This window comes from Oryctolagus cuniculus, chromosome 16, assembly GCF_964237555.1.
Source record: "Oryctolagus cuniculus chromosome 16, mOryCun1.1, whole genome shotgun sequence".
Classification (NCBI taxonomy): Eukaryota; Metazoa; Chordata; class Mammalia; order Lagomorpha; family Leporidae; genus Oryctolagus; species Oryctolagus cuniculus.
This window is the reverse complement of record NC_091447.1, coordinates 62383383-62410878: the sequence shown is the minus strand read 5'-3', so window position 1 is coordinate 62410878 and position 27496 is coordinate 62383383. Positions and strand designations below refer to the sequence as shown.

The 27496-nt window shown below is 62.8% G+C and overlaps 4 protein-coding genes and 1 long non-coding RNA gene across 9 annotated transcripts in view; 2 read left to right on the top strand and 3 right to left on the bottom strand.

The window, feature by feature from the left end:
• Window positions 1-65: 65 nt before the first annotated feature.
• On the bottom strand, window positions 66-4615 carry RAD23A (RAD23 homolog A, nucleotide excision repair protein). Of its 2 annotated transcripts, none has more exons than XM_070058849.1 (9): window positions 4384-4615; window positions 2703-2864; window positions 2398-2579; window positions 2214-2269; window positions 1981-2108; window positions 1822-1900; window positions 1603-1736; window positions 819-983; window positions 66-732 (listed from the first exon to the last, which is right to left on the bottom strand). In XM_070058849.1, the coding sequence occupies exons 1-9, from the start codon at window positions 4453-4455 to the stop codon at window positions 619-621; spliced, it is 1092 nt and encodes a 363-aa protein (XP_069914950.1). In that variant the 5' UTR covers window positions 4456-4615; the 3' UTR covers window positions 66-618. The 2 variants fall into 2 exon arrangements, with proteins under 2 accessions (XP_069914950.1, XP_069914951.1); XM_070058850.1 differs by having other exon boundaries at window positions 1603-1733.
• A 1201-nt stretch (window positions 4616-5816) lies between these two features.
• CALR (calreticulin) lies at window positions 5817-13776 on the bottom strand. Of its 2 annotated transcripts, XM_070058398.1 has the most exons (10): window positions 13633-13776; window positions 9480-9628; window positions 9007-9108; window positions 8635-8838; window positions 8290-8384; window positions 7985-8194; window positions 7760-7873; window positions 7512-7655; window positions 6662-6754; window positions 5817-6573 (listed from the first exon to the last, which is right to left on the bottom strand). In XM_070058398.1, the coding sequence occupies exons 2-10, from the start codon at window positions 9568-9570 to the stop codon at window positions 6370-6372; spliced, it is 1257 nt and encodes a 418-aa protein (XP_069914499.1). In that variant the 5' UTR covers window positions 9571-9628; window positions 13633-13776; the 3' UTR covers window positions 5817-6369.
• A 52-nt stretch (window positions 13777-13828) lies between these two features.
• FARSA (phenylalanyl-tRNA synthetase subunit alpha) lies at window positions 13829-23258 on the top strand. 3 transcript variants are annotated; one of them, XR_011382853.1, is made up of 14 exons: window positions 13829-14018; window positions 16909-17046; window positions 17148-17246; window positions 17341-17459; window positions 19038-19130; window positions 19333-19461; window positions 19557-19672; window positions 21132-21216; window positions 21335-21434; window positions 21701-21869; window positions 21965-22042; window positions 22157-22271; window positions 22673-22886; window positions 23028-23258. XR_011382853.1 is itself a non-coding variant. In XM_070058848.1 (14 exons), the coding sequence occupies exons 1-13, from the start codon at window positions 13872-13874 to the stop codon at window positions 22809-22811; spliced, it is 1527 nt and encodes a 508-aa protein (XP_069914949.1). In that variant the 5' UTR covers window positions 13829-13871; the 3' UTR covers window positions 22812-22816; window positions 23028-23258. The 3 variants fall into 3 exon arrangements, 2 of the variants coding, with proteins under 2 accessions (XP_069914949.1, XP_069914948.1); XM_070058848.1 differs by having other exon boundaries at window positions 22673-22816; XM_070058847.1 differs by having other exon boundaries at window positions 13830-14018; window positions 22673-23258.
• LOC138845641 (uncharacterized) lies at window positions 22310-25826 on the bottom strand. The gene is made up of 2 exons (XR_011382857.1): window positions 23578-25826; window positions 22310-22377 (listed from the first exon to the last, which is right to left on the bottom strand). It is a non-coding gene; the product is annotated as an uncharacterized lncRNA (long non-coding RNA).
• The window catches only part of SYCE2 (synaptonemal complex central element protein 2), a 13213-nt gene continuing 11014 nt past the window's right edge, over window positions 25298-27496 (top strand). The window contains exons 1-2 of the mRNA XM_070058862.1: window positions 25298-25420; window positions 25859-25971. Coding sequence (XP_069914963.1) covers window positions 25406-25420; window positions 25859-25971 — 128 coding nt within the window. The 5' untranslated portion in view covers window positions 25298-25405. The remainder of the gene's footprint in view (window positions 25421-25858; window positions 25972-27496) is intronic.

Below are 27496 nucleotides of genomic sequence, written 5' to 3'. Positions count from 1 at the left end.
ACGTAGCCCCCCCAGCCCCCAGCCAAGCTGGCGGGGAAGCCCCAGCAGGCAGAGACCCTAAGGGCTGGTTTTTAAAACTTTATTCACTTCAAAACCTTTTTATGAGACGTGGTTCTTTTCTGGGGAGTGGGCACGTGGGGGGGTGGCCTTGGCCTTCAGAGCTGATGGTTCCCACCCCCAGGCTGGAGGCCAAGGCCAGAGTGGGGCGGGGGGCGCAGGGCAGATGGAGGATCAAAGTTTGGGGCTCCAGCCCCCCTCGTTCTGGTAGAGGGCAGGGCTGGGGGTGGGGGGTGGGGAAGCGAGCAGCCGCCTCTCCATCTGGCTGCACTGAGCTGGGACAGAGGCCAAGAGGGGCCCATCTGTCGCCTCCCGGTCCTGCCAGCGCCTCTGAGCAGACTGGGCTGGAGAGGTTGGGGACAGCTGTCTGGCCTGGGTCTTCTCCGGCCGAGATGGGGGGGGATGGAGGGGGGAGCCAGGGGAGGGTTTTTTTTTTTAAAGATTTTTGATTTTTTTTCCACTTCTTAAATAAACATGAATATATATATATTTTTTTCTTTTATAAAACTTTTGTGGAGCGGGGCTGGGGGGTGGGGGCAGCGGCAGCCTGGCTTCCTGGCGTCACTCATCGTCGAAGTTCTGACTTAGAAGGAAGTTGGCAGCCAAGTTCTCGTTCTTCTCGCACGCGAAGTAGGCCTGGATCACCAGGCTCTCGGGGAAGCCCAGGGCCTTCAACTGCGGGCAGAGGAGCAGGGTTGAGGGGCAGCGAGCGGGGCCCTGCCCACCACACGCATGCCCACCTGGCAGGGCCGGCCTCTCACCCTCTCTATAGCTTCTTTCTCCTGCGGTGTCACCTGGATGTAGTTCATCTGCGGGGCCTCCTCGCCTATGGCGCCCACCTCGCCCTCCGTGTCCGAGATGTCAGCCAGCTCCCCGGGGGGCTCGTTCAGCATCTGGATGAACTGCTCCTGATGCCGGCTGATTTGCTGTGGGGGGAGGGGAAGGGGTGCTGACCCACAAGCCCTTGGCATCCCTCGTCCACTCCAGGTCCCTTTGCCAAGGGCGCTGTGAGCCCTATCTGGGCGGAGCCTGGGGCCCAGGAGGGGCCTCCGCCCTGCGGAGCAGGGAAGTGCAGCTCTGGGGGCCAACAGAACACAGAGCCAGGGCGAGCAAGGCCAGAGCCGGAGCCCAGCCCTCGGGAAGCCAGGGTGGGACATGGCGGTGGCCGGGCAGCTGGAGGCGCTCTGCCAAGGAGCCAGCGGTGTCCTGGTAGACAACAGACCACTGGTCCTTGCAGACAGAGGACCTGGGGGCAGGGGGCAGGGGGCAGGCAGTCTTCGGAAATGAGAGCAATGTGTGGGGAGCTCAAACAGACATGAGGGGGCTGGATTCAGGTGGAGACAGGTGACAAGCGAGGGCAGCCAGTATGGGCGCAGAACAGAGGCGGCTGAGCACAGGGGGCTGGGGGCGGGGGACGGGGTGGCCGCAGACACATGGCGCTGTTTGGAGAGCGCCAGCTGTCTGTGATGCTGGGAGCGGGCAGCCCCACATGGTGCCGGGGTTGGGGCTCCACGGCTGTCCAGGCAGAGCGACCCCCGCACGCACCTGCAGTAGCTGAGGGTTCTCCTGGCCCAGCTGCTGCAGGAGGGCGGGCAGCAGCGCCGGGTTCTGCTGGATCACCTGTCGCATGTTCTGGAACTGGGGCTGGTCCCGCAGGAACTCCAGGGGGTTCTCTCCTGCTGGGGACGGAGGCCAAGCTGGGCTCCCAGGAGCACTGGCGGGGAGGGGCACACCCCTCGCCTGCGCACCACCCAGCCCGCTCACCTGCCTCTGTGGCCGGCTGCTCGGACACCTGGCTCTCCTGGACAGAACCGTGTTCGGGCTCAGGGCTCCCGGGAATCCCCTGTTAGGGCTCCTGGTCAGTTCCCACGTGCAGCCCCCCGCCGCCCAGGGAGCCCTCCGGGCGGGGCGGCCCCAGCTCACCGTGAGCAGGTACTCCACGGCTCGGTGCGGGTTGTTGTAGCTGGCTCTCAGGGCGGCCACCACCCGCTCCCGTTCGTAGCCCATGGACATGATCTCCGTCAACATCGTCTCGTACTCAGAGCCGGTCACTGCGGGGCGGGCAGGGGGGAATGCCAGGGCCTGGGTCACTGGGGCCCACCCGCATCTAGACTAGACCCCCGCGGACGGCTCTGCCCTGGGGACCACCCACCCACCTAGCGTGGAGGCCGCATCTTCCTCTCGCCCGCTGCTACCTGAAGAAGGAACAGAGCTGCAAATTCAAGAGAGAGAAATCGGACCCTGGCTCCTGGCGGCCTGCCCTCCCCCCACCGGAGGGCGCTGGGGGGGACTGGAGGAAGGTGCTGGGACGACACGGCCCAGGGCTGTCCCCTGCCTTACCCGGACACAGACTCCGGGGATGTCGTGGGCGCCGACTCCTCCGATGGGCTTTTGTCCTCTCGGGTGGCCGGTGGGGGGTGGGACATGCCTGAGGCAGGGGCTGCTGGCGAGGTCGCGGAGGACTCTGGGGCGGCAGTCGGGGAGGCCTCTGGGGGTGCCGAGGAGCCCTGGCCAGCCTTGGCCTGTGACAGCCAACAGAAAGGGGGCGGGCGTGGGCATCCCGTATCAGACCCAAACCACGCCACCCAGCCGGGGCCCTGCCCTGGGTTCCCGGGCTAATCTCTCCTTGGCCAGCTCCCACCCACCTTGGTCACCATGACGACCACAAAGTTCTTCTCGTCGATGCGATAGTCCCGGATGGGGACGTCGTCGCTCAAGATCTTGCCAGCGTAGATGAGCTTCTGGCCGGCCACAGGGAAGGCGTCACGGCCTTTCTCGGCTTCTATTTTCTCTTTCAGCACCTTGACCTGGAGGGAGAGGGCACAGCCGGTCACTGCAAAGCCCTCGGCGTCTCTCTTCCCTTCTAGGGTGCAGAGAGGACCGGCTCCGGAGCCCCCAGTCCCCCCGCGATGTCGGAGCAGGTGAGACTGGAATTCCCTCCAACATCCGGGCCCTCATCCGTATCTACATCCTCCGTGGCAGGTGCTAGTTCCAACCTGCGGAAGCTTTCTACAGACAGGGAACAGAACGCCACGCGAGGCCTTGCCCTGGGAAAGAGGCCCCGTGTGAGGAGAAAAGGCGAAGGGGAGATGGGGTCCCCCATTTCCACAGTGCTCACTTTGGACAACAGCAGCGGTGTTTACCAACACATATGTATGTACTCACTTTATTTACTGAAAAGACAAACACAAGGCCAGGGAGAGACAGATCTTGCATCTGCAGGTTCAGTCCTCAAATAGGCTACAAGGCCAGGGCAGGGCTGGGCCAGGCTTGATCCCGGTGTCCCCTCCCCCGCCCTCCCAGGGGTGGCAGGAACCCAAACACTTGGGGCCACCCTTCCGCCGGCTTCCCGAGCTCATCTGCAGGGAGCTGGGTCAGGAGGGTCCGGGACTCGAACCGTGATTGGATATGGGATGCGGATATCGCGGGCAGCAGCTTAAAGTTAATGCCAGCCCCTACTAAGGGCATCTGAGGCTAATGGCAAACGTGTGTGTGTGTGTGTGTGTGTGTGTGTGTAAGCGCGCGTGCCCGCGTCTCCCACTTGCCGAGCTCCGGAACTCCCTGATACACACATATACAGACTTCATTTTGTTTGAAAAAAAAAAAAAAAAACCCGCCCACAGGGTGACAGTCCCGCTGCTCGGAGGTCCCAAGCCTCTTTATTTTGCGCCAGAAAGTGGACAGAAGCGCCCAGTTTCCATTAGGTCCTCATGTCTCCCTCTCAGCTCAGAGCAGCGTGGCTGAGACCGCGCGGGGCTCTCCCGAGCATGCACGCACGACCCAACCGGGATCCGCCGTCCTCTGCCCCCTTCGCGGCTGGGACCCCCGGCCCAAGCCCTGGGCTGCCCCCATGTGCGAAAGCGGACAAAGCCTGCTCGGCAGCGTCAGCCAAGGCACCGCTACAACACACGCGGACCACCGAACACCATCGAGGTCGTGTACTGTCAATGTCGTCATCGCTGTCGTCATCACCCGGCTCAGTCCTGTCAATGATTCGCCCCCCGACGTCCCCGGGAGACGCTGGGAACGCCGAGCTCCGGAGAGCCGGGCCCGCCCGGGAACCCGAGCCTGCAAGTCCCCCGCCCCGCGAGGGCGCTGACACCGGAGCCGGGGCCCTGGCGGGCGCCCCGGGGGTGCGGCCTCGCCCTGCAGCGCCGCTGATCGGGGATGCTGGGGCAGCGGGCCCCCGCCCGGCCCCGCGCCGTCCTCCTCCCCACCCACCCCTCCGGTTGGAAGCCCGGTCTCCCCGCCCCCACTCCACCCCCGGCACCCGTCGCACCCGCTCCCCCCCCACTCCCCCACCCCAGGCTCGAGCCCGGCCCGCACCGTCTCCTCAGGTTCCATGCGGATCTTGAAGGTCTGCTGCTGCAGCGTCTTCAACGTGATGGTGACGGCCATGGCGGGGCCCGAGCGACGCGGCGGCCCCGGATCCTCACACACAACATGCAACTCACGCCGCCGCCATCTTAGCGCCCAGCCGCGCCGCGCGCCGACCGCTTCCGGGGCAGGCGGCGCGCGCGCTGACCACCGAGGCACGTGACCCCAGCGCGACCCTTCGGCTTCGGTGGGCATGCGCACGCGAGGCCACCGGGGCCACGCATGCGCAGACTAAAGCCCGCGTTGCAGGCGGCTTCAGGCTTCCTGGGTGACGCCATGCCCGCTAGCGGTGACGTCATGTGGCCGCAACATGGCTCCGCTGTCGTTTTGGTGGATGATTTTGACTACATTTTTTCTCACTTACTATTTAACATTCATGTCTCTAATGTAAATTTCTTCCCGCCATGTATTAAGGCTTCCATCCGCTGGGTCTCTTCCCTAAATGCCAGCCAACAACCCGGAACTGAATCCGGGTGTCCCACTTGGACCATCACCTGCAGCCTAACGGGAAGCCGGATTGGCATCTTGCAGCCAGGCCCTAGTCAAGCTTTTGTTTGCACTTTCTGCCTACTCCCAAGGAGCTTCCTTATGGGCTGGCCACCCTGGCCGGAACCCTGCAGGGCCATCCGAAGTCAAGGCTTATGTAAGGCCAGTGCAAGACAGACAGGGACTCGAGGGTGCCCAAAACTGAAGATGGTGCCGCGGTGGTGACTGGATGGAGGTGAGGTTAGGATTCAGACCCAGGGGCGGTGCCTGGAGGTAGGGAGCTGTGGTTAACACCCCGGCTCCCTAACCTGACCCATACCTGGCTTTTCTCAATGCTGCCGCCCAAGCTGGACACCCCTCCACCCCCAACCCCGCTTTTCTCCCTACACGCCAAGCCTCAGCCTTACAAGCTTCCAGCAAGGTCTCCCAGGCTGTTGACGGCTTCCTGCTTCCCCCTACTGCCCCCAAGGGACATGGAGGGGCGCCCTCCCACCCTCCAGAGCCCTCCACCTTCTCTGTCTCGGCACCCACTCAATCTGCTCCCTCCACCTTGGGTCCACCCCCTTCCCAGATGGCCCCCGAAGCCCGTGGGTCCAGGGGGCAAGGCTGTGTAATCCCTGCCCTCAAACACCTGGACCTGGGTTTCCTCATTCATGGAGCTGAGTATCTACAACCAATATACTAGTCAGGCTGGTGCAGAGCGCCCAGTTGGTACCTGGGACGCTCCCAGCCCTTTTCCTGTTGGCGGGGAGGGGGGGGGGGCGTGGGATAGCCCAGGACCCCTGTGATCCTCGACTCAAGCCTTAACTCCACTGGCTCCAAGAACAAGCCTCCCGCCCCAAGAGGCCACCTTTGGTGCCCATGTCCCATTGCCCCCCAGAAGGAGACACGGGAGGGAGACACAAAACTTAATTTAATAGAAATTTTGTTTGAAGTTCTTACATTCGCAGTGTGAGCCGAGCTGGAACCCACTGCCCCCACCCAGCAAGTGGCCCGGTCCTGGGGGACAAGGGGGCGGGAGCCCACTTCCTCCTCAGTGCAGGCTGAGGGGGGTGGCCGGAGGCGTCCCCCTCTTTCTCCTGCCATCTCCCCCCACCCCCACCCCTCCCCGGGAGGCTCCAGCCTGGGGGGGCTTCGTCTCCACACCGCTCCCCACTCCTGGGGGTTACAGAGGGTGGCCTAACACATCTGAGGGAAAGAGCAGGGCACCCAGGGAGGAAGGGGAAGATGCTGATTGAGAGAGACGGGGAGGGGGCTTTACGGGGAGAATCAAAGATCAAACGCCAGTAAAAAAAAAAAAAAATGGGGGGAGGGAGGACAAAACCAAAATAACCCACCCCGAATCTGAACCTGCCTGGGAGAGGTGGGGGAGAAAGTTCGAGTCTCATAGAGACATTATTTGGCTCTGCGGCGCGAGCGCTCAGGGCTCGGGCGGCCCTGGAGGCCTCTCTACAGCTCGTCCTTGGCCTGGCCGGCGGCCGCCTCCTCCTCCTCCTCGTCCTTGTCCTCCTCGTCCTCATCCTCGTCCTCCTTGTCGTCCTTGTCCTCCTCGTCCTCCTCGGCCTCCTCCTCCTCCTTCCGCTTCTTCTCCTCCTCCTCCTCCTTCAGCCGCTGCTCCTCGTCCTGCTTGTCTTTCATCTGCTTCTCGGCCGTCTGCCGGGCACGCGGACAGCAGAGGTCAGCCAGCGCCTGGTCCCCACCCCACCCCGCCCCGCCCCCCAGCCCGCGCCCCGGCCCCCACCTTGGTGACGCCCCACGTCTCGTTGCCAAACTCCTCGGCGTACGCCTCATCGTTGGTGATGAGGAAGTTGTCGAAGATGGTGCCCGACTTGACCTGCGCAACGAATGGAACGCAGGGGACAGGCGGTCAGAGCGGGCACCGCCCGCCCACCCGGAATCCATCACAGGGCGAGCTGCTGGCACCTGGCGGCGGGGGGCTGGGGTCCCAGCCACTGCCCCACCGGGACCTGTCTGCGCGACCCTGAGTGACTCGCCATCGCCTCCCTACAAACACCTCAGCTGCTTCATGGGGGAGATGGGCACTCACTCCCTTGCTCACCAGCGGCTCAGGGACTGACTACAGGACCTACATTCAGTCCCAGCTACGTCTTTTTTTCCCTCCCTTACATACTCATTTATTTAAAAAACACAGCAAGAGAGGAAAAGGGGAGAGAGGAATCCATCCTCATCTGTGGGTGCCCCCCCACCCCCCGCAGCCAGGGGCCTGGAACCCATCCCAGGTCTCCCATGTGCGTGGCAGGGACCCAAGCACTTGGGTCATCATCTTCTGCCTCCCAGGTGCACTTGCAGGAAGCTGGATGGGAAGTCGAGCACCCAGGACTGCTCCCACTCCCGCCCCACCCGTCCTGCCCCAGCTCAACTTTCTAGCAGGTGAGCGGATGACAATGACCTTCTAGGTCAACCAGTGGACTTGGGGGGAGCACAGGGAGCAGGCCTTCTGGGGGGAGGGGGGCTTCTGCAAGGGCCCCGCAGCCACAGACCAGGACCGGAGCTTCAGGAAAGAGGTCGGGTCTACGGGTCCCTCTCCTCCTGGGTGCCCCGGAGCCCCGAGGGCCACCCCGCCATCTCACCTGCCAGAGGTCCAAGCCCAGCACGGCAAAGCTGTCGTAGGCATAGATGTTAGCGTCGGGCGAGTACTCGGGGTTGTCGATTTCGGGGTGGATCCAGGTGCCTTTGTAATCGGGGTTGTCGATCTGCCGCGGCTTCCACTCACCCTGTGTGTGTGTGTTGGGGGGTGGGGAGGATACACAGAGGGGTGAGTGGAAGCGGGCGCGCGCCCCACGGAGAGCCCCCACCTGCCCAAGACCCCGCGGCACACCTTGTACTCGGGGTTCTGAATCACCGGCGGCTCCCACTCTCCGTCCATTTCTTCGTCCCAGTCTTCGGGCTTCTTCGCGTCCGGGTCGGGGATGTGCTCGGGCTTGTCCCAGTCCTGGGGGGTCGAGACCCGTGCGTGAGGCCAGCTGAGCACACGCCCCGTGCCTGCCCGCCACACACGTCCCCCACCCGCCACACGCTATCTGCCCTGGGCCCCAGCAGCCACCTCGGGCTTGGAGTCCGTGGGGTCGTCGATCTTGGCCCGCTCGTCCCAGTCTTCGGGCTTCGAGGCATCTGGGTCCTTTATCTTCTTGGGGGGTAGGAAGTCCCAGTCATCCTCCAGGGAGCCCGACTCCACCTGGCTGTTGTCAATCTTCACCTCATACGTGTTGTCCGGCCGCACGATCAGGGTGTACAGGTGTGTGAACTCGTCGTCCTGGGGGCGGGCGGGTGGTGAGCGGGCCCCGCCCACCCGCGGCCACCGCTGCCCGGGCCACCCCTCTGGCCACACCCACGGCGGGGGGCAAGCACCTTGCAACGGATGTCCTTGTTGATCAGCACGTTCTTGCCCTTGTAGTTGAAGATGACGTGAACCTTCTTGGTGCCGGGGCCACAGATGTCAGGACCTGGGGTGGGGGAGGGGACAGGGAGTGGGCTCAGTGCCCCCACCCTCTCTCTTTCCAAAAGGGAAGACATCTCGCCCTCAAACACAATCGGCTCCAGAACTCAATGAGGAAGTCCCCGGATGTGAGCACCAGGACCTCCGCTGGCTGCAACCCAGTCCCTTAGGTGTCCCCCCCAACCCCAGGGCCGTCTGCAGGCTCTCGGGGAGCCCCGCGGGGCTGGCCGGCTCAGGGGTGCGTCTCCGCCCCTCACCAAACATGATGTTGTACTCAGAGTCCCCGTGCATGTCCTTCTGGTCCAGGCCGGCCGGAAACAGCTTCACGTAGCCGCCCCCGCAGTCAATGTTCTGCTCGTGTTTCACGGTGAACTGCACCACCAGTGGCTGGCCCTTGTTGCTGAACGGCTCGAATCGGGCCGACAGGGCGTAGAAGCGGGCGTCCTGGCTGGTCTGCAGCCCTGGGAGGGCACGGGAGCGGGCGGGGTCGGGGTCGGGGTCAGGGTCAGAGTCAGATCCCAAGGACCCTCCCTAACACACCCCCTGCACCTGCCCTGGTCCTGCGGGAGAGGCGCTAACCACTGCTCCTTCCAACAAGCCGAGCCCCACGCGACTCCCGGGCACCTCACCTTTATCTTTCTCCTGATCGCCGTAGAACTTGCCCGAACTGAGGACGAATTTGCCAAAATCGGACTTGTGTTTGGATTCGATCCAGCGCTCGGTCCACCCATCTGAGAGGAGGTGGGGGGGCGTCACAGGGGCAGGGCAGGCCGACCACCCTCTCTCCCCCCACATCCCCAGCGCCCATCCATCCAAACACCTGCCAGGAGCTGCAAGGTGTGTGCGGTGGGGGGGAGTTAGGCAGGAGCGGCGATCTCCCCCCGGGGTGTCTCGAGGCAACCTCTGGGCGAACCCCAACTCCCGCCAGGAGCGGCAACTGCGTCCCCCACACTCCCCCGGGGAGGCGAGAGGCGGATCGCCCGCGGCTCCGAGTCCCCCGGGGCCGCGCCGTGTTGGTCCTCTCGGAGCGGTAATTACAGGGCCGCGCGCACCGCGGGCCCGGGCTATGGGGGACCCGGGCGAGCCAGGGCCCCGGCGTTACCTCCGTCCAGAAACTGCTCCTTGAAGTAGACGACGGGCTCGGCGGCGGCCAGGCCGAGCAGGCCGAGCAGCAGCGGCACAGGGAGCAGCATGGCGGGCCGAGGGGGCGGCGGCTCGCGGGCCCTTTAAAACGATCCTCCGGCAGCGGCTCTGCAGTACGGACGGACGCCGCCGCCGGCTGAGGGCTTTTATACCCGCCCGCCCCCTCACACCAACCTGACCCGGCCTCTAGGCCCGCCCCGTCCACCTTATCATTGGTCTGCAGCCACCGCTCTCCCTACCCATTGGGTGACGGTCGGCCCAGCACGTCAGGTTGTGCCTCGGAACGCTGGGTTCCCAGATGGCCGATTTCTATTGGCCGCATAACCGGCCAATGACGGTCGACCACGCGTTGTGGGGGACGCCTACTGGAGGGGTGGGGGCCGCGAGCCCCCGCTCCGGGCAGGTCACGTGACTGCACCCCAGCCGGACCCCGCCCTCGGCGGCTCGCGCGCGCTTCGGGCTCCCCACGGGGCGCTTTGGAGACCGCGCGCGGGCGCAGGTGTCCGGGCGCCGGGACCCTACCCCTATCCCGACGCGTGGCGGCCTGGGCAAGGCTCTTCCGTCCCGCTGCCTGCCCTGCATGTGGGGGACCTGCGTTCAGACGTGAACTGTTTCTCCCGCCCAGCTTGGGGCCCCCCTTCCGCGGGGGCTGCACCCCGGTGCCCCTGGCACCTGTCAGCCAGCTGCTGGGTGGCCCGGGGCAAGTCGCTTCGTTTCTGAACTCTCGGTGGTGCACAAAAGCCAGGGGTGGCGACCTGGTGCAGATGCTATCTGGTAGGAAACCTCTGTCAAGTTTGTTTTTTTAAAGATTTTTTTTTTCTTTTTTACGGCTGTGCACGCGCAGAGGGGGCGGAACTGCAAGAGGGGTCAAAGAGGAGGCTGGAGGCTGTGGCTCCCCTAATGGCAGTCATGCTCTGCCGGTCGTGGAAAGGGGCTTGTAAGCCGGGGTCTGCAGCGCCCGCACCCTCCATGGGCGCCGGTTCGAGTCCCGGCTGCTCCACTTCCGATCCAGCTCCTTGCTAATGTGCTTGGAAAAGCAGTGGAAGATGGCGTGGGCACGTGGGTGACCTGGAGGAAGTGCCCGGCTCCAACCAGCAGATGGAACATGCCCCCCTACCCCGGTCTGTAATTGTGACTTGTAAATAAATAAGAAAAAAAATCAAGCGGGTCCTCCCTTCTTGTGGTCTGCCACAAACAGCCTCGCTTTTGCAATTAAACGGCCATAGGCGAGAGGGTAGGGGTAGGGGGTTCCCTTTGGGAAGGGGGGGGGAAGACACAGACGGTAGGGAAGATACGGTTCTGGGGGCGTGGGCCGGGCTCCTGGGTCTCCAGGGGCATGGGGGACCGACAATGCCTTTCCCTACCTCTCCCTTCCCTGCCCGTGGGGGAGACCCAGAAAGAGGAAGAAAGACAAGTGGGGGGGGGGACCTGGGGGCTCTACTCTTTCTCCCAAACAATAGCATCCCACCTGCTGCCCCCCCCCCCCCCCCGGAAGATGGCCAAGTCCAAGTTGACTCCCAGGCCCACTACTGACCTGCCCAAGACACGTGGGTTTGGAACTTCCTGCTGGAGGGTGGGGACTACCCATCTTGTTTCCTCCCAACTTAAAAGCTACTTGCTAGGGGGCTGGCGCTCTGGCACAGAAATCTAAGCCTCCCCCTGTGGCAAAGGCATCCCATATGGGCGCCTGGCTGCTTCCTCTTCTGACCCAGCTCCCTGCTAATACCCCTGGGAAAGCAGTAGAAGATGGCCCAAGTCCTTGGGCCCCTGCACCTGCGAGGGAGACCTGGAAGAAGCTCCTGGCTGCTGGCTTCGGATTGGCCCAGCTCTAAATGCCGAAGTTCCATAAGAGAGTGCCTAGGCTCTGGCTTCTAATATCAGTTCCCTGCTAATGCCCACCCTCGGAGGTGGCTGTGATGGCTCAAGTACTTAGGTCCCTGCCACACTGCCCATGGGAGACCTGGATTGAGTTCCAGGCTCCTGGCTTCAGGCCCCGCCCCTTTGCTCTCTGTCTCTCGAATAAACGCGTGTGTGTGTGTGTGTGTGTGTGTCTTAAACTCCCTATCAGCAAGGACATGTGTGGACATCATGTCACTTAATTCATGTCATCTCCACTGGGGAAAAGACACTAAAGGCACAGAAAGAGGAAGCAACTCGGGCCCAGCGTTGTGGCGCAGGGCTTCAGCCGCTGCCTGCAAAGCTGCCATATGACATCAGGGCCACAGCTTCCCACAACGGCCCCTGGGAAGGCAGCAGAAGTTGGCTCGAGTACTTGGGCCCTGGCCACCCGCATAGGAGACCCAGATGGGGCTCCAGGTTCCTGCCTTAGCAGTGGCCAAGCCCTGGGCTGTTGTGGCCATTTTGGGGAGTGAACCAGCAGACAGAAGATCTCTCTTTTTCTCTGTCTTTCCCTCTATCTCTCTACTGCTCCTTAAAATAAATCTTTTTTTTTTTTTAAAGACTTTATTTATTTCTTAGAGAGGTAGAGTTACAGACATTGAGAAGGAAGAGAGAGAGAGAGAGGTCTTCCATCCATTGGTTTACTCCCCAAATGGCCTCAACGGCCAGAGCTGGGCCAATCTGAAGCCTGGAGCTGGGAACTTCCACTGGGTCTTTCACATGGGTGTAGAGGCCCAAGGACTTGGGCCATCTTCCACTGCTTCCCCAGGCCATAGCAGAGAGCTGGATGGGAAGTGGAGCAGCCGGGATTCGAACCGGCACCCATATGGGATGCCGGCACCGCAGGCGGAGGATTAACCTACTGTGCCACAGTGCCGGCCCCCTCAAATCCTTAAAAGGTGGGAGGGGGGTCGGCACTGTGGTGTAGTCAGTAAAACTGCGGCATCCCATATGGGCGTCAGTTTGAGTCCCGGCTGCTCCACTTCCCATCCAGCTCTCTGCTGATGGTCTAGGAAAGCAGCAGAAGATGGCCCAAGAAGCTCCTGGCTCCTGGCTTTGGCTCGGCCCAGCTCCGGCCATTGTGGCCATTTGGGGAGTGAGCCAGTGGGTGCCTAGGACCCCCACCTCTGCCTCTCTGATCCAACGGCCTGCTAGTACATCTGGGAGGCAGTGGGCGATGGTTCAAGAGCTTGGGAGACCCGGATGGCAGTCTTGGCTCCTGGCCTATGTCTGACCCAGCCCCGGTGGTGTGGGCATTTGAGGAGTGAACCAGGGGCCGGCACTGTGACATAGCGGGTAAAGCCACCACTTTAGTGCCGGCATACCATATGGGCACAGGTTCGAGTCTCAGCTGCTCCACTTCCGATCCAGCTATCTGCTGTGGCCTGGAAAAGCAGCAGAAGATATCTCAAATCCATCCGGGCCTCCCATGCAGGTGCACCAGGTCCCCAAGGCCCTGACCCGTGCCCGGGAGCTCCATCCGGGTCTCCCATGCGGGTGCACCAGGTCCCCAAGGCCCTGACCCGTGCCCGGGAGCTCCATCCGGGTCTCCCATGCGGGTGCACCAGGTCCCCAAGGCCCTGACCCGTGCCCGGGAGCTCCATCCGGGTCTCCCATGCGGGTGCACCAGGTCCCCAAGGCCCTGACCCGTGCCCGGGAGCTCCATCCGGGTCTCCCATGCGGGTGGCAGGACCCAAGTATTTGAGTCATCAATGGCTGTCTCCCAGGCACCCTAGCAGGAAGCCGGATCGGAAGCGGAGGTGGAATTCACTCCCAGACACTCCGATATGGGGATATGGGCCGCGACTGTCGCCATGCGGCTTCACTGCTGTGCTTTTCTGCAGTGCCCTCCTACATCATAAAGCTCTGGGGAGAAATGACATAACAGATCCGAAGCGCTTAGCTCTGCACCTGACCGGTCGCTGGTACCACAGGTGCCTTAGCTGTCTCTCGCCTTTCTATAAATGAGTCTAGTCCCCACCCGGCCTCGCTTTGAGAAGACAGCTGCCATTAGCAGAATGACAATCTCTGCAGCCCACCGTGCAACCGCCCTCCCCCCCCCCCCCAGGACAAGGCAGAATGCCCAAAGGGCATCAGGTTGGGAGGGGGGGCCCATAGAGGGTGAAGTCCAAGGTCACATAGCCCGCTAGAAGTGGGGTTGCATGAAACTGAACGCGCAACTGTGTTTCTAACTTTGGGGTTGTCCATTTTACCTCTCTGGTCAACCAGACGCCGCGGGTCCAGCCAGGGCGGAGGTGGAGACTTGAATCCTTTGCACCCTTTGGCGGCCGCGTCGCCACACTCACGATGGCGGCGCTTCCAGCCCCCGCACAGTGCCCCGCGACACACTCATGATGGCGCCGACACGCTCCGGGCGCCGTTTCCGATTCCGGTTTCTTAAGCCCCACCCCCAGGTCGAGGCTGGAACACGCCGAGCGTGCTGGGAGCCGCCATGGCGGACGGTCCTGTAGCGGAGCAGCTGCTGAGGCGGCTGGAGAACGCCGATGGCGGCCTGGACAGCGCGGAGCTGGCAGCTCAGCTGGGCGTGGAGCACCAGGCGGTCGTGGGCGCCGTGAAGAGCCTGCAGGCGTTGGGCGAGGTGAGCCGGGCGCGCGATGCGGGGCCGCCTCTTGGCTTTTTGCACCTTGCAAGTCCCAGGAAGGCCCTGCCTCCAGGCCGAACGCCCCCTCAGCCCTGGGTAGGGTGCATTGTGTTTGTGCCTACCCCCGGGAGAGGCCCGGACGCACGGATGTCCCATTTGCAATGTGAGGCGCACGCTCTGCGTAGCGTGGAGGCGGGGGACCCGGGCCGTGGCGGATGAGGACAAAGCGCTCGTTGCCCTGGTGGAGGTTGTGGTCTGGGGTCGGGATGCTGAAAGGGACCAGAGTGAGCAGGGAACCCTAGCGGTGACAGCTGACCCAACCTTGGGGGTCCGGGAAGTGACAGCCGAATCGGGTCGGGCCATCTTTGAGGCCTGGGCACTTGAGGGACCCATAGCAGGGACTTGGAGGGGACGACGCGGGGGAGAGACCCCACAGCCAGAATGACAAGCTGTGGCAGGGGTACTGGGGAGCTATGGCAGGTGGGGAGCCCGTCTGATAAGGGGCGGGCCTGGAGACCAGGGGGTGACGTCAGAGGTCGCACAGCCCCCACGCTAGGGGGCCTGGTGTCTGGCTGTGGTGAGGCAATTGGAGTTGGGGGGGATGAGCAGGTGCAGGTGCGGTGTCCCAGGGGGCCCGATCCGCGAGGCCAGGATCGCGGCTGTCTGTTCACGGAGCGCGCGTGTTCTGTGCTCGCTCGTCTAGTTCTCGCTATAGTTGTAGGACGATGGCATGGCCATTATCCCCACTTCGTAGATGTGACAGCCGATGCTTAGTGTAGGTCGGTAGTTTTATTTTATTTATTTATTTTTAAAAGATTTATGTATTTATTTGAAAGGCAGAGTGACAAAGAGCAAACGAGAGATCTTACATCCGCTGGTTTGCTCCCCAAATGGCCATAACAGCTGGGGCTGGGCCAGGCCAAAGCCAGGAGCTTCTTCTGGGTCTCCCACGTGGGTGCAGGGGCCCAAGCACTTGGGCCATCTTCTGCTGTTTTCCCAGGCACATTGACAGGGAGCTGGATCGGAAGTGGAGCAGCCGGGGCTTGAACTGGCACTCCCATACCGGATGCCGGCATCTCTAGCTGCCGGCTCCACCTGCCGTGCCACAACACCTGCTCCTGGATCAACAATTTGAGCGTTGTCACTAAAAAGGACTTAGATCTGAAACTAGGCATTCAGCCTGCAGAGCCTTCAGGGAAAAAGACTGGAGTAACAGCGCATGGGGACCACAGCGCCTTGAACGATGCCTTTGTGTTGGTCACAGAGGGTGACTTTTTTATTTTTTAAAGATTTTATGGCCTGCGCTGCGACTCACTAGGCTAATCCTCCGCCTTGCGGCGCCGGCACACCGGGTTCTAGTCCCGGTCGGGGCGCCGGATTCTGTCCCCGTTGCCCCTCTTCCAGGCCAGCTCTCTGCTGTGGCCAGGGAGTGCAGTGGAGGATGGCCCAAGTCCTTGGGCCCTGCACCCCATGGGAGACCAGGAGAAGTACCTGGCTCCTGCCATCGGATCAGTCGCAGCGCGATGGCCGCGGCGGCCATTAGAGGGTGAACCAACTGCAAAAGGAAGACCTTTCTCTCTGTCTCTCTCTCTCGCTATCCACTCTGCCTGTCAAAAAAATTAAAAAAAAAAGATTTTATGTATTTATTTGAGAGGCAGAGTTACAGAGAGAGAGAGAGAGAGAGTCTTCCATCCACTGGTTCACTCCCCAGATGGCCGCAACAGCCGGAGCTGCGCCGATCCAAAGCCAGGAGCTTCCACTGGGTTTTCCACGCGGGTGCAGGGGCCCAAGGACTTGGGCCATCTTCCACTGCTTTCCCAGGCCATAGCAGAGAGAGAGCTGGATCGGAAGTGGAGCAGCCAGGACTCAAACAGGCGCCCATATGGATTGCCGGCACCGCAGGTGGAGGATTAACCTGCTTCGTCACAGCACTGGCCTGTAGGGTGACAATTTAACATGGTCCTACCTAATGACCGTAATAGTAGCAATAGGGGTCTGGCGCTGCGTGTTGTAGGCTAAGCCCCTGCCTGTGGCACCAGCACCCAATATGGGCGCTGTTTTGAGTCCCCAGTGCTCCACTTCCAATTCAGCTCTCTGCTATGGCCTGGGAAAGCAAAAGAAGATGGCCCCAGTCCTTGGGTCCCTGCACCCACGTGGGAGACCTGGAGGGAGCTCCTGGCTCCTGGCTGCGGATCAGCCCAGCTCTGGCCATTGTGGCCATTTGGGGAGTGAACCAGCGGGTGGAAGACCTCTCTCTCTCTCTCTCTCTCTCTCTCTGCCTCTCGAGTAATTACCCCCAAAGACCTACTTCTCTGTGGTAAAGCCCATCACCTCCTCTTCTTCTGGAGGAGAAAGTTTTTCAGAGAGGTGAAGCAAGTCTGCTGAGGTGACAGAGCCGTGCCCCCCTCCCCCCCAGCCTCACCCCTGTGTGCATGATCTTGAACCTTGGCTCTCTGGTTGGAAATGCCGACTTCCAGGTCCTCCTGACACTTCCCAGCAGTGAGAGGTAGACCCAGAAACCGGGACAGAAATCTGGGAGCTTACAGTCTGTCACCAGGAAGCCAGTGGGACCCAGTGGCTTAAGCAGGCAGCTGGCAATTCCTCCATCTGTGGCTGCGCCGCTTCCAATCCGGCCCCCGGCTAGTGCATCCAGGAGGCAGCAGGTGATGGCCCAAGTGCTTGGGTCCCTGTTGCCCATATGGGAGACCAGATGGAGCTCCTGGCTCCTGGCTCTTCAGCTTGGCCCAGCCCTGGCTGTTGCAGCCATCTGGGGAGTGGACTAGTGCGTGGAAGACCTCTTTGTCTCTCTCTTCCTCTGTGATGCTGCCTTTTGGCCGAACAGCCGGGATCCAAACCTAATCCCCGCCCTTGCCCGCGCCCCCTGCAGGTCATCGAGGCCGCCCTTCGCTCTACCAAGCGCTGGGAGCTGACAGCTGAGGGCGAGGAGATTGCCCGGGAGGGCAGCCATGAGGCCCGGGTGTTCCGCAGTGTCCCCTCTGAGGGGCTGGCCCAGAGCGAGCTCATGGTAGGGCCCCCCTCCCCAGGAGGCTGGGGTGGGGTGGGGTGGCGGGAGGTGACGGGGTGGAGGTGCCTCTGGCGCCCCGCCCACAGCCTTCCCTCCCGCAGCGGCTGCCCAGTGGCAAGGTGGGCTTTAGCAAGGCCATGTCCAACAAGTGGATCCGCGTGGACAAGAGCGCAGCGGACGGGCCCCGCGTGTTCCGAGTGGTGAGTTCTTGTCCCCTGCAGGCGGACGGGGCCCACGGGCGCCCCTCACCGCCTCCTGCGGCCCCTCATGCCTTTCCTCCCGTGTGCGTGGCAGGTGGACAGCGTGGAGGACGAGGTGCAGCGGCGACTGCAGCTGGTGCAGCGGGGGCAGGCGGAGAAGCTGGGCGAGAAGGAGCGGAGTGAGCTCAGGAAGAGGAAGCTGCTGACGGAAGTGTGAGCGGGGCCACGGGGGCTGCGGGGGGCCGCCCGTCCTCCCAGCTGAGAAGCACAGGGTGCTAAGTGCCCGTGACCCCAGGGCCTTTGCACATGCTGCCATTGCAGACGCAACCTCCCATCGATCTGTAAGGCAGTTTCCAGCGTCCGGCCTCTGCTCGCGGGACACCTGGGATGGGCACCCTGACGCCCCCTCCACCTTGAGATCCACAGAAGCCCCTCATTCCTCATCTCCACCCTCCTTGTGCCTTGAGAGACCCTTTCACAGTCCTGAGTTCAGCGAAAGCCCCGCGCATGCTCCTTTGGGCTGGAGCAAGCTGGGGGCTCCGCCGTCACAGGCTGAAGTCCCCTTGCAACAGACAGACAGAGACATTTTCCTTGTCTATAAAACAGCCCCTGGGGCAGAGTGCCGAATAGGGGAGGTTTGGCCTAGTGGTTCGGGCGCCCCCACCGCACAGCACGGCGCTGGGTTCCATGCCTGGCTCTGCTCCCATTCCACCCTCCTGCTAATGCAGACCCCAGCAGGCGGTGCCAATGGCTGATCTCGGCCCCTGCCACCCACATGGGAGACAGAGATGGGGGCTGGGCCAGGCCAAAGCCAGGAGCCAGGAGCTTCTTCCGGCTCTCCCACACGGGTGCAGGGCCCAAGCACCTGGGCCATCTTCCACTGCTTTCCCAGGCCATAGCAGAGAGCTGGATGGGAAGAGGAGCAGCCAGGACTCGAACCGGCGCCCACCTGGGATGCCGGCGCTGCAGGCGGTAGCTCAACGCGTTAAGCCACAATGCTGGCCCTGGCTGTTTTTCTCTCTTTTTTTTTTTTTTTTTTTTTTTGACAGGCAGAGTGGACAGTGAGAGAGAGAAACAGAGAGAAAGGTCTTCCTTTTGCCGTTGGTTCACCCTCCAATGGCCGCTGCGGCCGGCGCACCGCGCTGATCCGATGGCAGGAGCCAGGAGCCAGGTGCTTTTCCTGGTCTCCCATGGGGTGCAGGGCCCAAGCACCTGGGCCATCCTCCACTGCACTCCCTGGCCACAGCAGAGAGCTGGCCTGGAAGAGGGGCCACTGGGACAGAATCCGGCGCCCCGACCGGGACTAGAACCTGGTGTGCCGGCGCCACTAGGCGGAGGATTAGCCTAGTGAGCCGCGGCGCCGGCCGGCCCTGGCTGTTTTTTAAAATGTTTATGTGTTTGAAAGGCAGAACGACAAGGAGAGAGAAAGATCTAACATCTGCTGGTTTACTTCCCAGATGCCCTCAACAGTTGGGGTTAGGCTAGGTCAAAGCCAGGAGCCAGGAACGCCATGCACCCGGGCTTCCCGCGTGGGTGGCAGGGATCCAAGTCCACGGACCATCCCTGCCTCCTCTCCGAATGCACCTGCCCCGAGCTGGCTGGACGCAGGGTAGCCGGGACTGCAGCCAATGCTGTGCCCCAGCACCCACTGCTTAGCAAGTGTGTGTTGACCGACTGTGTGAGAGGGAGAATACAGGCTCTCGGGAGGGCATTGACCTGAGTGGGTGGCGCCCGAGAGAAAGGCCTCCCGAGGAGGTGACAGCGCCGTCCCCTCCCTGCCTCTGGCCACAGGACCCTGAAGACCTACTGGGTGAGCAAAGGCAGCGCCTTTAGCACCAGCGTCTCCAAGCAGGAGACGGAGCTGAGCCCGGAGATGATCGCCAGGTGAGGGGCGGGGCCGGGGCGGGGCTGAGGCCGGCAGTGGGCGGGGCCAAGGCAGGTGAGGGGCAGGGCTGAGGCTGATTAGGGGCGGGACCTAGGCAGGTGAGGGGCAGGGTCGAGGGGGCGGGGCTGAGGCAGGTGAGGGGCGGGGCGGGCAACCCTCCCCAGGCCCCGCCCAGCCCATGAACCCCGCCTCCCTCCGCAGTGGCTCTTGGCGGGACCTGCCCTTCAAGCCCTACAACTTCCTGGCCCGCGGCATCCTGCCGGACAGCGGCCACCTACACCCCTTGCTCAAGGTCCGCTCCCAGTTCCGCCAGATCTTCCTGGAGATGGGGTGAGCACGGGGTGGGGGCGGGGCCAGGGGCGGGGCCAGCATGGCCGCGGGGAGGGGCAGGCAGGGCAGTAAGGCTGCACCCCCTCCCCACCCAGGTTCACCGAGATGCCCACCGACAACTTCATCGAGAGCTCCTTCTGGAACTTCGACGCCCTCTTCCAGCCCCAGCAGCACCCGGCCCGCGACCAGCACGACACCTTCTTTCTGCGAGGTGGGCCAGCCTCTGGGGTCCCAGTCCCCGTCCGCGGGGGTGGAGGGAGCCAGGGCACCCGCCCTTGGTGTGGCCAGCCGAGGCCTGCAGGAACTGATCCTGCCCACCTTCCTCCCAGTCTGTTCTGCCCTGCCCACCCCAGGGCCTTTGCTTGTGCTGTGCCTGCTGCTGAGAACTGTGTCCACCAGCTCTTCCCAGCAGGCTACACTCACGTTGTTCTGAGCCCCGCCTCTTTCTGCCCTTCCCCGACCTTGCCACCACGTGCACTTGCATGAGGCAGCTGTGGCCACCCCCTCCGCCCAGGAGGGCAGGCGAGGCCACCCAGCCTTCCTGCCCGCCGCGGGAAGTGGCACTGTCAGCCGGGTGTCGCACAGCTTGCTTGTGCTGGAGCTGGGATTCAATCTCAGGCTTTTCCAGGACACCAGAATGGGGTCCCAGGAAAGAGAGGGGCAGGTGCTCCCCCTGGGACGCTCCCCTGTGTGCACCAAAGACTGTTAGTGCCGTGAGCCAGCCAGGGTACCTGCAGCAGGGGGAACGGGCACGGGTGTGCATGTGTGGCAGGGTAAGGCGTGGCTGTCAGTTTAATCTTTTAAAGGTTTATTTGTAAAGCTGCCACCTGCAGTGCCGGCATCCCATATGGGCACTGGTTCGAGTCGCAGCTGCTCCACTTCTGACCCAGCCCTCTGCTGTGGCCTGGGAAAGCAGTGGAGGATGGCCCAAGTGCTTGGGCCCCTGCACCCGCGTGGGAGACCCGGATGGAGCGCCTGGCTTCAGCCTGGCCCCAGCTGTTGTGGCCATCTAGGGAGTGAACCAGCAGGTGGAAGAGCTTCCTCTGTCTCTCCCCCTCTCTCTCTGTCACTCTGTCTTTCATGTAAATGAATACAGAAAGGCAGAGTGACACAGAAAGTGAGAGGTCTTCATCCACTGGGTCACTCCCCAGATGGCCCCAGCAGCCAGGGCTGAGCCAGACCAAAGCCCAGGAGCCAGGAGCTCCACCCTGGGCTCAGGCACTCAAGTCCTCACCCACTGCCTCGGCCAGGCGCAAGGCAGGGAGCTGGGTGAGGGACAGGGCCGCCGGGACTCCAACTGGCATTCCAATCTGCGTGCCGGCGTCCCCTGCTGTCCCCTCTGTAGCTGTCCGTGTCAGTAGGTCTTGGGTTGAGCAATAGACCTAAGGAAGTAGAGAGGGAGGGGACCATATTTGGGGAAGAAGAGCCCCGGGCAGAGCCGACAGCCAGTGCAAAGGACCTGTGGCTGAAACATCGTCAGGAAATGCCGGCGCCTGGAGTGGGAAGGGAGGACTTGCGCTGTTTTTCCAGGGAAGCTGGGAGCTATGGAGGGTTCTAGGCAGAGAAGGGACGCGGCTGAGCCCGGGTTCCCAGGCTGCGGGGTGAGAGAGCGGGTGCCTCTCAGGTCGCCGAGGCCACCGAAAGTGACCAGGGTGCTCTGTCCCGCCCAGATCCCGCCGAGGCCCTCCAGCTGCCCATGGACTACGTGCAGCGGGTGAAACGCACGCACTCCCAGGGCGGCTACGGCTCGCAGGGGTGAGTGAGGCAGGTGGGGGGGGTGCAGGGGAGGGAGGGGGAGGGAGGGGGAGGGTCCCCGCCTGGGAGGGTCCCCGCCCGAGCCCTCGCGTGGACTTCCGGTCTCGCCCTCCCGAAGGTACAAGTACAACTGGAAGTTGGAGGAGGCCCAGAAGAACCTGCTGCGGACGCACACGACGGCGGCCAGCGCCCGCGCCCTGTACCGCCTGGCGCAGAAGGTGCGGGGCTGCCGGGGGCGGGGCCAGCTGGGGATGGGGGTGGGGCCGGAGCGGCGCTTGCAGAGGGGGACCCGCTGTCCCGCTGCCCTGCCGTCCTCCTCCGGACCCCTGCCTGCTCCCTGTACCGCCTGGCGCAGGTGCGGGGCTGGCGGGGGATGGGGGTGGGGCCTGGGGTGGTACCCGCTGTCCCGCTGCCCTGCCGTCCTCCTAACCCCCGCCTGCGCCGGGCCTGGCGCTGCCCACCCCCCCTCTCCCCGCCCCCACAGAAACCCTTCACCCCCGCCAAGTACTTCTCCATCGACCGTGTGTTCCGCAACGAGACCCTGGACGCCACGCACCTGGCCGAGTTCCACCAGATCGAGGGCGTGGTGGCTGACCACGGGCTCCACCTGGGCCACCTCATGGGCGTCCTGCGGGAGTTCTTCACCAAGCTGGGTGAGCAGGCGGCCAGGGCCGGGGCGCGCAGGGGCAGGGACACCAGGCGGTGCCCGCGTCACCAGCCTGCCTGCCTGCCTGCCTGTCTCCTCCAGGAATCACCCAGCTCCGCTTCAAGCCGGCCTACAACCCCTACACGGAGCCTAGCATGGAGGTGTTCAGCTACCACCAGGGTCAGCCACCGGGCGGGGAGGGAGGGTGGGAGGGAGGCCGCAGGCCCCGCCCCCAGGTCCCGCCTCCCTCATTCACTGCGGGCCCCTGTCCTCTCCCCCCCACCCCACCCCAAGGCCTGAAGAAGTGGGTGGAAGTCGGGAACTCCGGAATCTTCCGGCCGGAGATGCTGCTGCCCATGGGCCTCCCAGAGAACGTATCGGTCATCGCCTGGGGCCTCTCCCTGGAACGGTGTGTGCTGCCCTCGTGGAGGAAGCTTTAGCAGTCAGCCCTGGGGAGCCAGAGTCCTAGTGAGCACCCAGCAAGTCAAGTCTAGAGGGCGCCCACGCAGCAAGAGCTGTGTCGAAAACAAAGCCAGGAGGGCCGGAGAGAAGAGGGGAGGTAGTCAGGGAAGGCTGCCTGGGGGAGGCGGCAGCAGAACGAGCCAGGACAAAGACCCGGGGAAGGGTGTGTTCTAGGCAGAGGGCAGCAGCCCCGAGCAAAGGCCCTGGGGTGGGAATTGGAGGAGGCCCGTGTGACTGGAAGGAGGGAGGTGACAGGTGGTGCAGGGCCCTGGGGAGGGCTCTGAGCGGGGAGTGGGGGGTGGGAACGACACGACCTGACCTAGTGCTACCCCTGCCCCGCCCCTCAAGCCCGACGATGATCAAGTACGGCATCAACAACATCCGCGAGCTGGTGGGCCACAAGGTGAACCTGCAGATGGTGTACGACAGCCCCCTGTGCCGCCTGGACGCCGAGCCGGGGCCCCCGAGGACCCAGGAGGCCGCCTGACGCGGGCCCGCCCAGCCCCTGTGCCGCCTGGACGCCGAGCCGGGGCCCCCAGGACCAGGAGGCCGCCTGACACGGGCCCGCCCAGCCCCTGTGCCGGCTGGACGCCAAGCCGGGGCCCCCAGGACCAGGAGGCCGCCTGACATGGGCCCGCCCAGCCCCCTGTGCCGCCTGGAGGCCGAGCCGGGGCCCCCAGGACCAGGAGGCTGCCTGATGCAGGCCCGCCCAGCCCCTGTGGCTCCAGCACTCCCAGCCTCCGGCCCCTGTATTTATGAGGCCTCTGTGAGGCCAGCACCGCCCACCCGCCCTCCGCCCCCGGACCTTCTCCTCCACACCCATCCCGGGGCTGGGATGGTGGGGCAGGGAGCAGGTGGCTCCTTCTCCCGTCCAGGATGGGCCGTCTGGGCGCCCCTCAGGGTTACCACTGCCTCCTAATAAAAGCGGATGTTAGCTCTGTGTCTTTCCTTAGGGGTGGGGTCCCCTGGAGTGAGCAGTGGTTTGGCTTGGGGGGGCGGGTCTCGGGTCTGTGGCAGAGCACAGGGAAAGCCCAGCCCCGCCCCAGTGCATGGCATCATGGTGGCATGGGCTGTGGTGGCCGCTGAGGCCCCGGGATCCAGGATTCCTCCTGCCTGCAGACATCGAGGGTGTGAAAGAAGAATCCAACAAGGGAGCTGGCATTGTGGCCCTGCGGGCTAAGCCGCATCCTATAGCCAGGCGCAGGCGGGTAGACCCACACGGAGTCGGCTCCTGGCTCCAGAATGACCCACACCTGGTAGTCGGGGAGTGGCAGCAGATGCAGGGTCTCCCTTTCTGTCACTCTTCCAAATAAATCTGTAATAAATATTTAAGCGTTTTTACTTGAGAGGCAGTTACACAGAGAGGTCTAATATCCACTGGTTCACTCCCCAAATGGCCACAAAGGCCAGAGCTGTGCTGATCTGAAGCCAGGAGCTTCTGGGTCTCCCACGCGGGTCCAGCAGCCCAAGGACCTGGGCCATCCTCCACTGCTTTCCCGGGCCACAGCAGAGAGCTGGATCGCAAGTGGAGCAGCCAGGACTCAAACCAGCGCCCATATGGGATGCCGGCACTGCAGGCAGAGGCTTAATCTGTGCCACAGCCCCCTGCCCTGCAATAAAATTTTTTTTTAATTTATTTGAAAGGCAAAGAGAGAGCTTCCATCTCTTGGCTTACTCCCAAAAAGGGCACAACAGGAGCTTCTTAGCTGTTTCTAGATTTTGGCCAGCGTGTGTGTGTGTGTGTGTGTGTGTGTGTCCCCTAACAATGCAGGTGGTTTTTCTGGGCAGGTGGTCCTCACATCTTCAAACCCAAGGCTACGTTTTGTTTCACTGTTTCTTTGTCCTAAAATACTGTATGCTAATGTAGCCCTGCCGCCCTTAGCGGAACCTGATAAGCTCAGTAACAGTTGAAGTTGGGTCTTGGGTTTTTTTTTCCCCCCTAATTATTTCATTTAAAAGACAGAGCTTCCCGGCCTGCGCCGCAGCTCACTAGGCTAGTCCTCCACCTGCGGCGCCGGCACCCCGGGTTCTAGTCTGGTTGGGGCACCGGATTCTGTCCCGGTTGCTCCTCTTCCAGTCCAGCTCTCTGCTGTGGCCCGGGAAGGCAGTGGAGGATGGCCCAGGTCCTTGGGCCCTGCACCCGCATCGGAGACCAGGAGGAAGCACCTGGCTCTGGGCTTCGGATCGGCGCGGCGCGGCGCACCGGCCGTAGCAGCCATTTGGGGGGTGAACCAACGGAAGGAAGACCTTTCTCTGTCTCTCTCTCTCACTGTCAAAAATAAAAGAAATAAAAGAGCTTCCTTCCACTGGTTCACTCCCCATATACGTGTGCACTGGCTAGGGCTGGGCCACGCACGCAATAACCTGGAGCCAGGGACTCAATCCAGGTCTCCCATGCGAGTGGCAGGGGCCCAATGATGCCAAACAGCATCTTCAATGCACCAAGCACCTGCGCCTGCGCATTTTAAAAGCTGGATTATGGGAGCTGGCACTGTGGCGCAGAATTTTAAAGCCTCTGCCTGCAGTGCCAGCCTCTCATATAGTCGCCGGTGCGAGTCTTGGCTGCTCCACTTCCAATCCAGCTCTCTGCTGTGGCCTGGGAAAGAGGTGGAAGATGGCCCAAGTCCTTGGGCCCCTGCACCTGCGTGGGAGATCTGGAGGAGGCTTCCCATCAGCCCAGCTGCAGCCATCTGGGGAGTGAACCAGCGGATGAAGACCTCTCTCTGTTCACCTCTCTAATAAATCTTTAAAAAAAAAAAAAAAAAAAGCAACACAGTAGCCCCAGCTAAGATGCCATGTTGGCCCGGGAGTCTCACACATGCGCACACGCGCGTCCAGAGTCCCGCCCCCACCCCCACTCCACGCGCAGCGGCCCTGAATGCAAGCGGCGCAGTCCTTGGCCAGCCCAACCGTCGTTTAACTGCCGTCCCGCCCCTTGGCGCGCGCCGAGTTCTTCAAACCGGGTGGGCCGAGCGCGCACGCGCGCCCCAGCACGTGCTCAGAGGCAGAGCGCGACGAGGAGAGGGAGAGCGGAACGCGCATGCGCAGGGGGCGCGAGCGGGAAAGGCGTGAAGAGACGACATGGAGCGACAGGGAGTACGCGTGGCGGCGGGAGGACGGGCGGGCCAGGGAGCGGCCGCGATCCCGGGCTTCCCGCGCCTGGCCAGTGGTCTCCCGCCTTCGGGGCTGCCTCTTGCCCGTCCAAGTCCCGATTCCCTGACCGACTGAACAAGCCCTGACTGACGGACGCGCCCACGGCCTCGAGCCTCCAAGCATGGCGCGTGGCCCACGCACCCCCGCGCCGCGTCCATGTCTGCTTGTTTTTGTCCCAAGCGGATACCCACGCCAGTTAGGAACCCAGGCCCCCTGGAGCCCCTCCCAGAGCCCGCACCCTCAGGCGGACCCCTCCGGGCGGCCCTGCAGGAATCCAAGCGCAGCGCCCGCCTGGTGGTCCCCGGGTCCGGAGGGGCGATCTGACCGGCCCCCACCCCCACCCCACTCCTTCGGCCTCCCGAGCCCCGGCTGTGCCCGCAGGTGGCCATGCCCTACGAGGAATGCCCAGGTCAGGAGCCGCAGCCCCCGGAGGCGACCAAGGAGCGTCCGCAGGCCGAGACCTGCGAGGAGGAGGTCGGGGACGGGCCGGCCAGGTGAGGAGGCGCCCACTCCGCGGTGGGGGGTGGGCGCCTTCTCGATCTTTCCACGAGCCAGGATCGGTGTTAGGTGCCGGGAACGCACCTGGGGGGAAAAAAATGAACAGCATTGAAAAATACTCTTGCTAAAAAAAAAAAAAAAAAAAAGGCAAATGATCCTCTGCGCCGTTGGAGACAAGGGCGCCCGTAAACTTGACCTTGCCGATGGGTCTCCTATGTGGGTACAGGGACCCGGCCATTATTAGCAGGGAGCTGGACCGGAAGTGGAGCAGCTGGGACTCGAACTGGCGCCCCTGTGGGATGCTGGTGCTGCAGGTGGAGGCTTCGCCTACCAAGCCACAGCGCCGCCCTCCCCCCCCCCCCCCCAATGCGGGTGTCTTCACCGCTCGACTGAAGGCCGACCCTCCATGGAGGTCGCTTTAGATGCCAAGGGCTCCAGGGAAGCTTCCTGGAGGAGGTGATGAGCGGACCATATGGCGACGGGGAATCTGGTCCCCGCAGAGGAGGAGCGGGAATTTGGATGCTCATAGCCCCGATCGGGTTTGGGAATTGGCCAGTTGCCATGGCAACAGGACGGGGTGGGGCACCGTTGTTGATAAAGCTTTATTGGAACGAAGTGAGCATGCAGTTGCCTTTGTGTGGGCTGCCACGATTGGCCAGCCTGTAGAGCAGTGAGAGGGCCTGGGGGGGCTGGTGGTAAAGTACTAAAGAGCGCCCCCTGGTGGCCGTGTTGGGGATGGCATGGGAGGGCAGCGGGGAATTCTGAAAGGGGGCAAGATGACCATGAGAGCTCGCGGTGGGTCTGTGGAGGTGTGGACAAAGTTATGGTTCTGGGTACATTAGGAAGGTAGAGATAGCGGGGGCGGGGGGAAGGTGGCTATTTGGCCTAGGGGTAAAGATGCCGGTGTCCCACTTCGGGAGTTCCTGGGTTCAATTCCCAGCCCTGGCTCCTGACTGCAGCTTCCGGCTAATCCAGACCCAGGGAGGCTGCGACAGTGGCTCAGGTAGTTGAGGTCCTGCCACCAACGTGGGAGACCCAGGTTGAGTGTTTGGCTCCCGGATTTGCTCCAACCCAGCCCCAGACTGCTGTGGGTGTTTAGGGGAGTGAACCAACAGATGGGAGTGTTCTCTCTCTCTCTCTCTCTCTCTCTCTCTCTCTCTCCTCTCTCTAGCTGAATAAATAATCTTTTTTTTAATTGCTAATGGATTAGATGTTGGGGTGAGAGAAGGGCACCACTGATGGCTTTTTTTTTTTTTTTAGATTTTATTTACTTATTTGAGAGGTAGTTACAGACAGTGAGAGGGACAGAGAGAGAGAGGTCTTCCATCCACTGGTTCACTCCTCAAATGGCCACAATGGCCAGGGCTGGGCCAGACCGAAGTCAGGAGCCAGGAGCTTCAACGGGGTCTCCCATGTGGGCGCCAGCCCTGGGGTCTTGGGACATCATCCACGGCCTTCCTGGGCACGTTAGCAGGATCAGAAGCGAAGGAGCTGGGACTTGAACTTGTGCCCATATGGGAG

Bases quoted from the DNA above. Each gene is read 5' to 3' on its own strand.
- RAD23A (XM_070058849.1), bottom strand. From the start codon at position 4,455: ATGGCCGTCACCATCACGTTGAAGACGCTGCAGCAGCAGACCTTCAAG. The intron at 2,270-2,397 runs GTAAGGCAGGGG...TTGAATTTGCAG, and splicing joins TCCCCGGAGTCTGTGTCCGG to CTCTGTTCCTTCTTCAGGTA. The intron at 2,109-2,213 runs GTGGGTGGGTGG...CCCGCCCCGCAG, and splicing joins AGATGCGGCCTCCACGCTAG to TGACCGGCTCTGAGTACGAG.
- CALR (XM_070058398.1), bottom strand. From the start codon at position 9,570: ATGCTGCTCCCTGTGCCGCTGCTGCTCGGCCTGCTCGGCCTGGCCGCC. The intron at 7,874-7,984 runs GTGGCTGCTGGG...TCGACCCCCCAG, and splicing joins CCACGGACTCCAAGCCCGAG to GACTGGGACAAGCCCGAGCA. The intron at 6,574-6,661 runs GTGGGGGCCGGG...CGTGCCCGGCAG, and splicing joins AGACGTGGGGCGTCACCAAG to ACGGCCGAGAAGCAGATGAA.
- FARSA (XM_070058848.1), top strand. From the start codon at position 13,872: ATGGCGGACGGTCCTGTAGCGGAGCAGCTGCTGAGGCGGCTGGAGAAC. The intron at 14,019-16,908 runs GTGAGCCGGGCG...CGCCCCCTGCAG, and splicing joins GCCTGCAGGCGTTGGGCGAG to GTCATCGAGGCCGCCCTTCG. The intron at 21,217-21,334 runs GTGAGTGAGGCA...GCCCTCCCGAAG, and splicing joins GGCGGCTACGGCTCGCAGGG to GTACAAGTACAACTGGAAGT.